The 15,487-nt window shown below is 43.6% G+C and overlaps 1 protein-coding gene across 1 annotated transcript in view; it reads right to left on the bottom strand.

The window, feature by feature from the left end:
* Positions 1–8,050: 8,050 nt before the first annotated feature.
* Positions 8,051–15,487, bottom strand: part of LOC306915057 (transketolase-like) — a 29,843-nt gene continuing 22,406 nt past the window's right edge. Inside the window, exons 10-14 of the mRNA XM_079492303.1 lie at positions 13,533–13,663; positions 13,280–13,363; positions 12,518–12,611; positions 11,974–12,096; positions 8,051–8,948 (exon numbers count right to left, since the gene is read on the bottom strand). Coding sequence (XP_079348429.1) covers positions 8,761–8,948; positions 11,974–12,096; positions 12,518–12,611; positions 13,280–13,363; positions 13,533–13,663 — 620 coding nt within the window. The 3' untranslated portion in view covers positions 8,051–8,760. The remainder of the gene's footprint in view (positions 8,949–11,973; positions 12,097–12,517; positions 12,612–13,279; positions 13,364–13,532; positions 13,664–15,487) is intronic.

The raw sequence follows: 15,487 nt of genomic DNA, 5'->3' as shown, positions 1-15,487 counted from the left end.
GATATGAAAAACAAAGTTCTGGTCTCAAAGAGGCTATATTGCATGTTGATTCCTGCTGTACTCTAGACAGGTTTGAGGGTAGACATCAGAAACTCTCCACAGTATGCAGATTTTACAACATTAGTGGCATGCATGCATCACACATGATCAAGATTCTTTACTATAGATTATTACTTAGTTATATATATTACTTTCAATAAGATGGATTTACAATTACTGTATGTAATGTTTTATATATTTTTTTATATTATAATATATTGTTTTACAATATATGTAAAGGTAAGAAGGGGGCCGGACAATATAAGCATTGCTTCTCTCTGTCCCTTCTTGAACAAATAATGGTATGATTGATATTGTGTTGATGCACTGTTATTTGTACTTTTTATGTTCAAGATAAATAAAGATCAAATCAAATCAAAGATTCAATTCAAGATTCAATACTTTATTGCCATGTCAACAGAGTTGATTGGAATTTGTTTCAGTGACATTCATTGCAGTAACGGGGGATAGAGACAACAATAGAACTACACAGCTGCAGCCATATTTCGGCGCTGACCTCAGCTTCATTGCATCAGAAAAAAGAAAACAAAGAAGAGGTGGGGGGATATCAATATGATATTGATAGGAATCATAGGATGGATTGGGCATATATATCACAGACTGGACAGTAGGTAGATGATGGTAAATAGGCCTACAGGACAATTCCCAGTTCCATCTCCCATTTACACAGATGAATCAAACAGCTCTGAATATTATGCCAATCACATTTGAACAATATTATGGGCATCTAAAATGGCAAATAAGTTTGGGGATAAGGCATAAGGGTGGCGCAAGATAGGGCTTGCGTGTGTGTGTGTGTGTGTGTGTGTGTGTGTGTGTGTGTGTGTGTGTGTGTGTGTGTGTGTGTGTGTGTGTGTGTGTGTGTGTGTGTGTGTGTGTGTGTGTGTGTGTGTGTGTGTGTGTGTGTCTGTGGCATTTTTTTTTTTTATAATAAAAATCCATACCTTTACCTCTATCTGTTTCTGTGCTGTTTCATATTGTGGTGCAGCTATGATTAGGGCCTATAGGGCCCTATCTTCACCTTACCCCACATATCATTAGGGCCTATAGCGACCCTATCTTACCGTACCCCACATATCCCTAAACTCTTTTGCCATCCACATTTTAAAATAGTTCAAATAGCCAATCTACAAGCAACATGTTAATGTAGATGAGCAAGTTGAACTATTTAAAAATGTTTTTCAAAATAGTAAAATATGGCTAATAAAAGTTTAGGGATAAGGGAAGGTGGCGCGCAAGATAGGGCCCTCAGCCTACATTACGGCGCACAGGGACAATGCGGCCTTGAGCATTTAAAATAAATCTTAGCAGTCGCACCGATCCTGCATTTACTCTTGCGACTTCACGTTGGATGACACCCTGGAGATAAGCCATGTTGACCATCCGGTTGTCCAGCCATTCCGTGTTGCGCTGCTGGTTTTCATTCCGCAGTCGCGCATTCAGAATCGTAGGATCGTTGAGGATCCTCGTCTCCGCCAGCGTCGCATCGTCGCATATGTAGACGGTGATGTCGGAGAATGGTCGTATGTTTCTCCTGTGCTCATTAAGTCTGTCTAGTACAGGCCTGTTGGTCCTGCCGATTTTTAATATCCCGTCTGGGCGAGTGAAGCAATAGATAAAACCTGTTTGAACACTGTCCGAGGAAGACGAAGGAAAGTATTCACTATCTGAGCCACTGTTGTCACTAGACGGAGACGGAGACCGAGACCGAGACCGAAACGGAGACCGAGACCGAGACCGAGACCGAGACCGAGACCGACTACTACCGTTCACAAAGAGCACCTGTTGTAAAAGAATAAGAGAAAATATAACAGCTAGTTTCTTTACTGAAAACATGTCTACTCTGCCTCTACTACACGATCCCTACAATCTCCAGTTGAATTAAAGATGTTAGGAGGCAGGAGCGCAAAGCACCAGCAGGCCGGACAGATGTATGGAGAACTGGGATGACTGGAAGCAGCGATGGAGGGCTCGTCTGAGGACGACCTAGAGAGAGAGACCACCTTGATGGGAGAAAGAAAAAAAGGAAAATATACAGTGAGGGGGACCTTCTTATTATGCCTAAACATTTTAGACATTCTTACTATTTTGAAAAACATTTTAAATTGTTAAAATCTACATCGACATGTAGTGAGCTTGTAGATCGCTTCTGCATACATGTAGGGTTGACACAATTCTTACATAATCGTCTAATTGCAATTATTTTAGATAATCGCAATTGTTTTGTCATAATCATCATAATCGTTTCCATGTTGAAGGATGTTCATAACAAAAGCAGAAATAGCAGATCTATACAAGCTTACAACACGTCACTTCAAGACCATTGTAAGCTTGTAGATCAGCTATTTCCACTATTTGTACCTTTTTAATGTATAAACTGTATAAAAATGCCAGTGATTTCTTGGTATATTTCAGTTATTTGTCATATCTCATATTTCATTACGAAGCCTAAAAGGCTAACAGAAATTCATATTATATGTTCCAATTTCCAATGCCAAAAACACAATTAGATTCCTAATAGCAATTATTTGTGTGACAATTAATCTCCAACTTAAATGTGGTGACAGCCCTAAACATACCTGAGTTCCACGTAGATAGTGGCGATTAGAGGTGTTGTGGTGATGGTTCCAGATGTCAGGAGATAGTGGTGTTGTGGTGATATGGTTCCAGATGTCAGGAGATAGTGGTGTTGTGGTGATGGTTCCAGATGTCAGGAGACAGAGATGTTGTGGTGATGGTTCCAGATGTCAGGAGACAGAGATGTTGTGGTGATGGTTCCAGATGTCAGGAGATAGTGGTGTTGTGGTGATGGTTCCAGATGTCAGGAGACAGAGATGTTGTGGTGATGGTTCCAGATGTCAGGAGACAGAGATGTTGTGGTGATGGTTCCAGATGTCAGGAGACAGAGATGTTGTGGTGATGGTTCCAGATGTCAGGAGACAGAGATGTTGTGGTGATATGGTTCCACAGGTATCTGTCAGTAGGAGACAGTGGTGCTATGGTGATGGTGGTACCGTATTTCCACAGGTTTTATACAATTCTGGCATCACCAGTTCGGAGGAAGGGGCTGCTGTAAGTCATGCGAAGATGACGAAGGAGTAAAGAAGGACACACCCCGGCATCTGCACCACTCTCTATTGAAGGAAAGATAAAAAAAGAGAGAAGTATGACTATGTTTTACTGAAGCGGTCACTTTTATCAGCAACTTCATGTTGAAATGTGTTGTTTGTAGATTGTATCACACCTCGAGCACTCTGACCCTTGTCTAGTTGCCTTCTTTGTTATAGCTCATAAAAGGTTCCTCTTTGTGAGGGGCCTTTTTGGTTCAACTTCTGAAGTTCAAGGTCTGGCTCTGAAACACAATTAGTCTGCCAGTGTCTTGGAGACCCATTTTAACTTGGGACCAGAGCCTTGTGGACCAGCACACCTTGTGGACCAGCACACTCACTCCAGAGGGCCACTATATTTCCACACTCACTCCAGAGGGCCACTATAGTTCCACACTCACTCCAGAGGGCCATGCACTACGGTATTTCCACACTCACTCCAGAGGGCCACTATAGTTCCACACTCACTCCAGAGGGCCACTATATCTCCCTCACTCCAGAGGGCCACTATAGTTCCACACTCACTCCAGAAGGCCACTATATTTCCACACTCACTCCAGAGGGCCACTATATCTCCACACTCACTCCAGAGGGCCACTGTATTTACACACTCACTCCAGAGGGCCACTATATTTACACACTCACTCCAGAGGGCCACTATATTTCCACACTCACTCCAGAGGGCCACTATATATCTCCACACTCACTCCAGGGGGCCACTATATCTCCACACTCACTCCAGGGGGCCACTATATCTCCACGCTCACTCCAGAGGGCCACTATATATCTCCACACTCACTCCAGGGGGCCACTATATCTCCACACTCACTCCAGGGGGCCACTATATCTCCACGCTCACTCCAGAGGGCCATGCACATTGCATATGCTGTCAGGCAGAAACGTCTGGAATAGTATAGTGATAGTATTAACCTGCGGGTCGTGTCATGGTGGAGTCATACTGAAGACAGATGCCTCCATAGCTTGGCGGCTGGGCTGGATTTTGGGTAAGTCCCTGCATGTGACATACCAGCATCATGTCCAAGCTGCCTCACGCTACATAAACAGCAGATAGGCTCCTGCCCTACAGCAGTTGTCCCCAAAGTGGGTCCGGCCGTCCGGGGACCCCCAGGGGTCCTTGAGGGAGTAGGGGGTCCCCTGCAGCTAAATCATAGTTTGGAACCAAAGGGACCCTTATGGATCTGTAACTCTGAGTGTAGGCCTATATGGAACCAAATGGACCCGTTCCATTTTGTACACTCTCAGAGTTAATACATTGTGTGTGTGTGTGTGTGTGTGTGTGTGTGTGTGTGTGTGTGTGTGTGTGTGTGTGTGTGTGTGTGTGTGTGTGTGTGTGTGTGTGTGTGTGTGTGTGTGTGTGTGTGTGTGTGTGTGTGTGTGTGTGTGTGTGTGTGTGTGTGTGTGTGTGTGTGTGTGTGTGTGTGTGTGTGTGTGTGTGTGTGTGTGTGCGCGTGCGTGCGTGCGTGTGTGTGTAAGCTTTAAATTTAGAGAAGATGTCAAAGGAGTAATAGAGGACACACCTCAGCATCTGTACTCTATTGGGAGGAAAGATAAGAGAGAAGTATACGACTAAGTTACAGAAGTGGTCACTTTTATGAACGTCATGATGACATGTGTAGATGTAGATTAGAGCCAAAAGTAGCTGACACCCCTTTTGTTTGAACGCTGACCCTGAGAACCCTTTTTACCCGACGAGAAAGCCACACAAGATTGTGTGTGTGTGTGTGTGTGTGTGTGTGTGTGTGTGTGTGTGTGTGTGTGTGTGTGTGTGTAGAGTATATGTCGCCTATTAATTTACACTGTGCAAATGTGGGGGCATAGTATTTTGAATAGAGCATCTGTGTGAATTTGCATGTGTTACAGTTGTGTGTGTGTGTGTGACTGTGTGTGTGTGTGTGTGTGTGTGTGTGTGTGTGTGTGTGTGTGTGTGTGTGTGTGTGTGTGTGTGTGTGTGTGTGTGTCTCGCGCACACACACACAGACAGATTGTCTTTGATTCTCAGTAATTAGACAATAGAATCCATACGACAGATTGACAGGCAGACGGATAGATGCTTATATGGCAGCAAAAATGCTCACAATGTATGCCTCCCAACCGTCTCCACAGCCACAATGCAGTACAGCATAGAAACACACACACACACACACACACGCACACGCACACGCACACACGCGCGCGTGCGCCACACGCACATGCACACATACTGTACACTTACTGTACACACTAAAGATTTTAATTGGATCCAGTAAATCAATGTTTTCTTTAATAGATTTATTGTACATACCCCCCAGCATACCCCCCCCCCCCCCCCCAGCCACACACACGTTACACACACGTCGCACGCGCACACACACACACACACACACACACACACACACACACACACACACACACACACACACACACACACACACACACACAGCTGACACTTTTTCTAGTTCACAAGCCATAGAGACAGACTCCTGCATGCTGCGCTACAGAAACCGGGTTAGAGGTCATGTTAAATATCACATTCAATCATCTGGGACCCTTCTCACGGGCTGGGTACAGTTAGTACCGTTAGTACCGTGGGTACGCCCATCTGCTTATAGCCCCATAACCCTCAGAGTTGTAAGGGTCCATTTGGAACCCTGAGGGTCCCTGGACCCCTATAGCCTGGGTTCCGTGGGTTTGTATTGAACCCAGGCTACTGGACTCCACCTTGAGAACTATACGGTGCATGCCCAGCTTTGTGTGTTTGTGTGTATACCACATACTAGTGATGATTTGATTGGCTGAGCACGGAATGTGATGCATGATGATAAGAGCGCCCCTCACTTCACACAAGTGTGATTTTTAACAGAAGATACTGTATGTGTCGCGTGAATCTATTTTGCGTCCGAGCATGGTAACCATAATTATATCCACCTCGGAGGACAGTCAAGACGGGCAGTGTCGGTATAGGCCAATCAGAGGCAGGCGGGGCGTTACCATGTCTAGCAGCTCGGACGCAAAATAGATTGACGCGTATGTGTCCAAGACATAAGACTATGAAGTCTACCGTTATCTCTTCCTGCTTACAGTATGTGATCGTTCAAAGATCACAGTCGTTTTGTCTGAACCTTCTCAGTTCTCAGACATTTGTACTCACTGTGAATATTGGATAGGATGCATACGTTGTGAACTTGTGAGATATGTCTTTTATCTTCTTCACTATGCATTGCATAGTTTTATTGACCTGCTACAAACCCATTATTCAATTTGGGAGAACCAACAACTTTTGAATATACAGTACATTTATCCCGTATTCTGTGTCTTTTTCTGTCTCTCGCTCTCTGTCTCTCTCACACACACACGCACGCACACAGATCGTAATATGGTCCATCCACGCACAACATGCTGCAGTCCCCTTGAATCTTTCAATAGGCTTTTCAATTATTAACGTGGACATGAAATATGCAGAGCACGTGGTGGACGTGTGCTGCCGTAGACTTTGCTGACAGTCACCCTCTGTCACCTAGCAGACTCTGGCTGCAGTAGAGGAGGCCTTCTTCAGCGTCTTGCACTTTCTTATAATGAAGATTTGTTGCTGTCGGGGAGGAAACCTTGAGTCATAACTCCATTTTTGAGGTTTTTGATTTTATTCCATAAATCAGTGCTATTGAGCACCCTTTAGTCTTCAGGTGGAAAGAAGATGGTGGCTTGACGGCCCGGGTTTTGGAGGAGACCCGATGCTTTCTTCACCCTCCCAATAAGTGATTGTGGGGGTTAGCAGAGATGGAGTACTCGTAGAGAGGCTGGGGAATTGGGAATTGGCTTTACTAAATTGGGACTTGAAGGGGAGGAAATGTTTTTTCATTTTTCTTTTGTCTTGAAGGGGCATGATTTGTGCAATAATACTATTTTTATTATGTCTGCCCTATGATTCCTGAGATCTATACTATTGAAATTACAATAAAAAGATTTTGAAAAGAAAGAACACCCTTTACGTCTGTGTGTCGTTTCGAAAATATTGAACCAATGGAAAGTAGTAAAAAACTCATTGGACAAAACCTTTAAACTCCATTGGACCCTCAAACTGTCTGCTAAAACAGCTAACTCCACCACCTTTCTCCTTCTCATGCAAGCAATTGACAATATCTAATGTCACAACACCAACTTTGATGAGGCAGTATTGCATCGTTTAAAAAATACAAGGTTTTATTATTTTCCTTAAAAATGTATAATTTTCATTTCCTGAACACCATCCATTAAACTTAAAGCATGCGTAACACTGGTTTCTTTAAAAATTGTCCTGAAAAAATCAGGACGGGAGACCAAAAGGGTAAATAAATGGAATTTTCCCATCTCTTTTGTATTTTTGTGTTTTTTGATGTCATGTATTATTGTGTTAATGTTGTATGCTATGTTGATGAATTGTATACATAGGACCACAATGGAAGTCCCCAGGACGTTATTGTGTTAATGTCTTACTGTACCACGTGTTGTCTACATTTCTGACTGATAAAGTATTCAATCAATCAATCAATGAAAACGAAATGTCAGAAGAATATAAAATGTAATGTACCTAAAGAGTATGTTGTGTAGCTTAGCTATATGTGTCTTCCAACATAGCCTACCTTAGTGGCCAAAATCGGTTTCAGATAGGCCTACATGTCTGATGAGTTGATGTGATGTCTGAAGATTAATAATATTTGGATCCAATGGCAATACAGAAATGATGATGAAATTGTTTAACCTGATCTCTCTAAAAACCCAAGAAGAAATGACACCATGTATTAAATATAACTATACAAATACAAATGAAATGATATATTGATAAAGCCACCTTGTATTTAAGCTACTAGTAGCTAAAACAGGGGAAGAAGACGCACTCGAGACATGAACATTGTGAAGAAACCTTTTCCTTTTATTGTTGTGAAACAGTCCCTGCTATGTCAGGATCAAAATGATTAAAAACAGTCAGTGCTCAGTCAGAAAGTCCTAAAGTTCCTCCACACTGCTCGCTGTGGTGGGGTCGAGGGATTTTACAAAGTAGATGTGGGTTGGGTTTGTAACGAGACATGACATATATGTAGCCGCCTTCAAAAATGTGACAGGATTCCACAGAGGAAGAAAAAAAATAACTTCACTTTTACTCCAAAACACGTTTACTGACTTTACCGACTACATCAGTACTGGAACTTTCTCTGGGAGCTATGCAGGGGTAGACAGGGTCGGTGTGTTAGGGTGGGTTCACTGAACTCACAAAGGAGCATGGTTAGGGTTGGGGGAGGATTGGGTTAACTCAAGGGGGAGAATGGGGTGGATATCAAAAACCACAACAATGACACTTAAAACAGAAATATAATTTTCCCTTCGTTTTCTTTCCTCAAATGAACACTATATCCATATGCCTACTAACTGTTTGTAGTGGAGGAATGGAGGGAAGGGAGAGCATGTGTGGGGCGAGCCCACGGGTGCTTTTCCCTCTCCATGTGTTTTCTTTTGTTGTTGTTGTTTGTTGTTTGTCGTCTCCATGGTGAGGTGACACAAAGTTACCGAAGAGTCCGTTTGTCGTGTTCATGGCCCCGCCGATGTGTGGAACCCACCGGTCTTACTTGGCGTTGGAGGAGTTGCTGATCATCTTGCGCACCGCCTGGGCGATGGCCTCGCGGTCGATGCCGAAGATCCGGAGCAGCTCGCTGGGCTTTCCGCTGCGGGGCACCTGCGACACGGCCAGGCGCTGGACGGTGAAGCCCGTCTCGTTCACCACGGCCGAGCACACTGCCTCGCCCAGACCGCCTGCATGGAGAGATCAATGGAGAACTCATGGCTGGGAAGAAAGACTATAGATAGATGTTGGGTTTGGTGATCGATCACATAATGGTTTTATACTCGTAAAACCCATTCAGGACAGGAACCCCTGTTGGTGTTTTAAGCATTACTTTAAACATTAGCTATTGAAAAATAGCAGATCTACAAGCGCATAGCTTGTAGATCTGCTATTCTTGGAAAATCTTGAAAATATGCTGCAAATCTTTGAATATATATTCTTTCAGAGCAAACGTTTTTTTAACTCAAATCTTTTACATAGGTTTTTCAGAAAACTGTCATGATTTAGAACTTAAGACATTTTGTAGAATCGACCTCAGGTCTAAATGGGTTAAACTTAAAACTGTAAATATTAGAAGAAACCCTGGAAATGTAATGAATGAAAACGGTTTTGAATGAGGAAAAAAAAACCTTTGCTTCTATCCTTCTCTCCCCTGCTTGCTTCCTTCCTTCGCTCCTTTCCTCCTTGTCTTCCACCCAGCTGTCATATCAGATCACTCACACCTCCATGGTCAGTAGAGTTCAGCTGTGATGTGATGTTTACTGACATGAACAACAACGCCCTCCCAATGCTTTCTCACTCCTCTCTCTATCACTCTTTCCATCATTGCTCCTCTCCAACCACTCTTTTCTCTCTCACCTTCATCCTTCTCCTTCGTTCCTTCTCTCTGTCTTCTCCACATCCACCTACAGGTATAATCATTCCACTCTCAAGCTCCTATACGCTCAATTTCTTCTGTGAACTCTTTCCTGCTTTTATCTCACAAATCATTCTTGATATTCTTCCAAATCTCTCACACCATCCTCCTAATTTCTCTCCTTTTTCCTCCACCCACCCTCCATCCATCCATCTCTCACTCCTTGCCCAGGTTATTTCATTCCTTCTCTGCGTCCTCCCCCCCCCCCCCCCCCCCCATCCTCCTTCCCTACTCTGACCATCAACTATCTTCTCCCTTCTCTCATCTATCTCCCCCTCTCATTTCCTTACACGCCATCCATCTTTGTGTGATGTTGGGAGTGAAGAACAGGCTGGGTATATGGAGGTGTTGGAGGCATAGAGTGGGGGTGGGGAGGTGTGGCGTTGCACTAGCCATGAACCCATCTGTGGTCTGGGACTAATAATTTGTGTGACATCCCCCTGAATAGCCTTGAGCCTCCACCCCGTGTGCCCCCTATATTGTTAAGACCCCCTCATTGGTACAGTATAAAACAGATGCACACACACATCGCTACAATGTAATGTTCTTTGACAGCTGTACCCTTTGTCCTGTCTGCTCCCCCCCCCCCCCCCACTCCCACACACACACACACATACATATACATACAATACACACGCCGATATACCATCGCCTGCTACCACTGTCAGACCTATCCCTTCCCTCTCTACGCATTTGTACCCCATGCGATTCAACCTCCAACCCTCTCTAACCCTGGTTCCCTGCTGTGTCTGTGAACAGACCCCCCAAACATGACCCTCACATACTGGCCTGTCACAATCCATTCATGTACTGAAAATGTGCAGTACAGTATATAGTGTGTGTGTGTGTGTGTGTGTGTGTGTGTGTGTGTGTGTGTGTGTGTGTGTGTGCGTGTGCGTGTGCGTGCGCATAGTATACATGCATGCGTGCACACATGCATTCAAGTGTGTTTGCATCAAAGGCTGATCAATTCTAGGGCAATGGTTCAAAGTGAGGTCCTGTGACCAGCAGCGTAGATGTCAGTAGGCCCTCACGCAGGCTTATCCCCCAGGCAGCTACGCTGGTCTGCGTTTTGGTTTATAAACAGCGGGCAGTGATGTAAATAGGTTTTCAATGTAATGAGTCCCGGGATGCAGGGATGGTCTTTTAGATGAGTCCCAGGGACATTTTATGAGTCCCACTTCAACGACGTTAGGAGTCATATTTTGCCATTTTTACAAATTGCAGCATTTAACTCCCATTTAATTTTATATGGTTATAATGTGGTTTATATATTCATGTAGAAAACATGCTGAGTACAGTAGTGCATCCAGTGGATGCAGAGGTCGTTGTTTTATTGTGTCCCTTAACTATAAATTGCGTTTTGGGATGCAAAATGCACCCTATTTTAATAAGTAGTTGTGATTTGTGAACGTACCTGTCGCGCGATTGTGAACAGAGCAGCAGCATCCGCAGCTCAGCGCTACCCTTCCTCTCTCTTCTTTTCACTTTTTCTCCTCATTCATTCATTCATTTTATGTATCTATTCTATGCTTCTATCTATCTTATCTATCTCTTAAATTTCAATGTCAAGTCTTCCACCTGTCCTAATCCTAGCTTCCCTCTACTATTTGTTGCTCCCTCTACTATTTGCTGAGAATGTACATTATACAGTAGTTTCTGAGTTAAAATTGATAAATTAATACGTAAGCAGCTGTAACACTAGATGCTTGTTTCATGTGCTATTGTGATAATGCACTGGATTCACCACAAATATGGCTTTATTGATCATTTAGTAAGTAATGTGTTTATATTAGAGATGGAATGAGATGCTATTAAGCCCTATGATTTAGCCTAAAGTTCTATGTTGGTAATGGTATGACATCAGTATGATGCAAAATGTATCTCCAAAAAGCTAATGTTTAGGGAACTGAGAAAAACAAATGTCTTTGTTCATATGCATTCTTTTGACATTTGTAAAGCTGTCTGCAGCTATATCGTTAGTTTATATAATTGAATGTTGACCCCATTTTTTTTAATTTGTTGCAGTTTTCCTTTGTGACTGTTCTTTGTGGTGTCAATGAAATGTTCCCATTACCTTCTTTTTCTTTTCTTTTCTTTTTTTAAAACATATTTTTGGGGTGCATGTTCTTTATTTCACAATACAGTAGAAATAGAGAAAGGAAGGTGAGGAGAGAGATATCTGACACAGAATGAAGAACATGTGACACAGAATGGGAACATGTGACACAGAATGTCACACCATTATTGGGCCCAGTGCTGTTTATATCTTGTGATAATTGTTTTTGTGTACCCACCTTCATAGTAGTGGTCCTCCACTGTGATGATGCGTCCCCTGGTTGCCTTGGCGTTCTCAATGATGGTCTTGGAGTCTATGGGCTTGATGGTGAAAGGGTCAATCACACGGATGTTGATTCTCTCTGGGAGTGGAGGCAAGAAAGTTTTGTTTTGTTTAGTTAGTATGGTAATATAACACACGTAATCAAAACTAAGTATCACAACTAAGTAGTATCTAAATTGCTTTGTGCAGAAAATAGCCCATTGGGCTTATGAAAAAGTATCTCTTGACAGACAGACATTTTCATTTTTCAAATGGTAAGCAAAGAACAAAGACAAAGCACTGCTTTTCTTCAATGTCAAAAGAGGTACTTTTGCATTGCAGGACATCTAATACCATGTTGCTGACAGAAAGCTCTGTCTACAGCAGTTTATAAGAGCCCATGACGTCGTACCTTAGCTCGAGTTTCCATAACTGGTAACCAGGGAACTAGTTCCCATCTATTTGTATTGTAGGAAACTGCAGTTTATAATCTTTAAAACTCCCTCTGCTTTGTACTATACCTTTCTTTAACTGTTCAGCTGCAGCCAGAGCCTCATGGAGAGTCACTCCTGCTCCAATCACAGTCACATGGTCATCAGTAGTCTTGTACACAACCTGAAGGGTAGAAAAGCATTTTAATTGCATAATGTAGACTAGATTTCACTCGCTGAATAGTTGTGTTAATGTGAAATAAAAAAGCAAAAGCATCTGGGAAAACTTCTAGCAGGCTACCGTATTTTACACATGCCACTCATTTCTTTATGTATAATTCAGCCTGAAATGTGTACACTTACTACACTAGTAGTCTCAAAGCCAGATGAATCGGAGCTCTCTGCCTACCAATACATGTGGTGACATCCAAATTCAATGTGTGGGCTAGATAGAACAGTGGAGAAAACCTCCGCTAACAAACCTACTGTAAGGGTCAAAGCTCTGCTTTGAAAGAACAATCCTGGTATCGCCCTAGGTAGGACCACCGAGTCTTTGCATTGGTTCTGTAATGCAAAGACTTGGTGGTCGGATCCAAACCTTTTCCACACAGTTCAAGCCACTAAATTGAATTTAAATGTCACCAGACGTAATGGTGACAATGGCGGATATCTCTGCTATGTCTGCCTACGTGAGACTACAACCAAGTACGCAGTAAAATACTTGATGTTAATTTATCCATTTACCTATAATTCCATTTGTACACTCTCAGAGTTAAATGAACACTAAGTATAGTGGGATAGTAGGCCGCTACTCATTTCTGTGACATGTCCTGGTGTGTATGAGCTTCAAACCTTAGCCTGTCCAACATGGAAGTCCTCGTTGCCGTTGTAGAGGACGTTGTTTTCTGGACGGCTGGTTCGGATGAAACAGAGACCCTAGGGGACACAAGTGATGAATCACATGGTATTTATTACAATCATTATTCAATGTTATATGTATTTGGTTGTTTTTGTTTTTTCAATACGTAAATCCCTTACTATCAGTCCCCTTTTCATTTAGACACCTTCTCTATAGTACTAAAAAGAGCATTGTGGGTAATTATACCTTTGTGTTGGCGGCCAGTTCCACTGCCTTCTCGGTCGAGACGCCGTCGCTAGGGTAGAACACTGTTGCCGTGGGGATGGCTCTGAACATGGCCAAGTCCTCCAGACCCATCTGAGAGGGCCCGTCCTCGCCTGGCACGCACGCACGCACAGACACACACACACACGCACGCACACGCACACACACACGCGCGTTAGGTGTGTGTATTTGACATTGTTGGAGGCATTAGTGGACATGCATGCATTCGGGCACTGTGGGCATGCAATGTACCTGAGGGGGTGGAGAGGAAGAGGAAGAGGAGGAGGAGGAGGTTAGAGAGTATCGGGCCGCCTCCTCACCACCACTTCCGTGACACGGAAACAATGAGAGGCAGAGAGGAGGGAGGGGAGGAGGAGAACTGATACGGGGCGCAGGAATGGACCAACAGAAGAGGTGAAGAAACCAGTTCAGGGTTGAGGAACATCAAAGAACCACAGAATACAGTGCAGTGAAGACGAGAGATCCAAACCACATTATACAAAGTAAAACCCTGCGGAATACGCAATTGATTGAGTATACCTGGATCCCATTGTTCTGATGTGAGGAATGTGGCCAGACATATTCTTGTGTTTTCTGTTTATTTCTCCGCAAAACGATGATGATGTTCAAATGTGTCGTTTCATGTCATTAGAGCGTACGACATGTGTGCCTGCCCCAGTAATGTGAAATGAAGCATTTACATGACCAAGATGCAACAAACATACACAGAAGACATAGGGTATTTTTGGTCACACTATATTAAAGATGGAGGGAGTGCCGTGATTTTCCATGTTTTTCATGTGTTTATGAGGTGACAGTACTTTATTAGACCCCTTGGTGTGGTTGTTATGTGCAATGATGTCTTCCCTTTGGTATTTAGGGCTTCTTCCTGAAACCTTGACAGTCAAACGTGCCAATGAAAGAAACAGTGATATAGTGACATCACAAGATCATCCCCTCCCCTAACCCCTTGCCCTTTATCATACAACAACAGCTGTGAGTGCGGCTTCAGTTCAGGTAGATCACCCATCACCACCAGGCAAACCAGGCATACATTATGAACTGGTGGGCATGTCCACATAAAAATGACATTTTAAACAATACTGTACACTGTACACTACTGTACAAAAAAAATCTTCCTCTACCTGATGTTCATGTTTTAGGGTGGAAAAGAATCACGGCACTCCATCTTTAATGATCTCCTCACATCATAACATTGGGTTCTATTTCATACCTACTGACCGCCAGAGGGGCGGTGTTTTCAACACCTGGATATGCATCACGCGCTCGCGCATTGGTCGAATATTAATACCAACACTGTCACTCGTGACCCCCTGTGGGCGTGAGCCACCGATATAGGTGCCCAGTTCACAGGGTTCATCCTCTTTCATCTTTTCGCCTCGAAAAGCGCAGGTCGTTGAAAACTAAGCAGCTACGCTACTGTGTCTCGTAACCAATGCGGTTGGGGCTACCTTGTGTCCTCCAGAGATACGCGTAGTTTGTTTTTACGACTGGGGTTTCCCCCCGTGCGTTCGATACGGACGTTCAACAATTGACATTGTGTGGTAAGTTTGAAGTGACAGACTGCAGCATTGAGGGTGTCTTTCGCCCCGCCGCTGCTGCTGGCGTGACGGAGTGACTCTGTGAGCCAGCGTCGCACGTAAGTATACTTTCTACGGTTGCTTGACAAAGCCAGTATTGTTTTGTTGACACACCGCTGTGTGTGTTTGGAACCAGCGCTGCACGTCTGCGCGCTGTGTTTGTGCTAACGTTAGCAACGAGAGTGTCCTCCGCTCCACTACTATCGTTGTAGCTGTATACTACTGGGTTTACTGGTGGTAATATAACAAACTGTCCCGTTTACTAAAACGTTACCTTGTTTCTTATTAATTGCCCTGTTTTATTTGGCATTAATATAGGCTTTGAGAGTGCTTTAC

Source organism: Electrona antarctica, assembly GCF_951216825.1.
Source record: "Electrona antarctica genome assembly, chromosome: 2".
Taxonomy (NCBI): Eukaryota; Metazoa; Chordata; class Actinopteri; order Myctophiformes; family Myctophidae; genus Electrona; species Electrona antarctica.
Note: the sequence above shows the minus strand (reverse complement) of the source record. Positions and strands in the feature narration are given on the sequence as shown.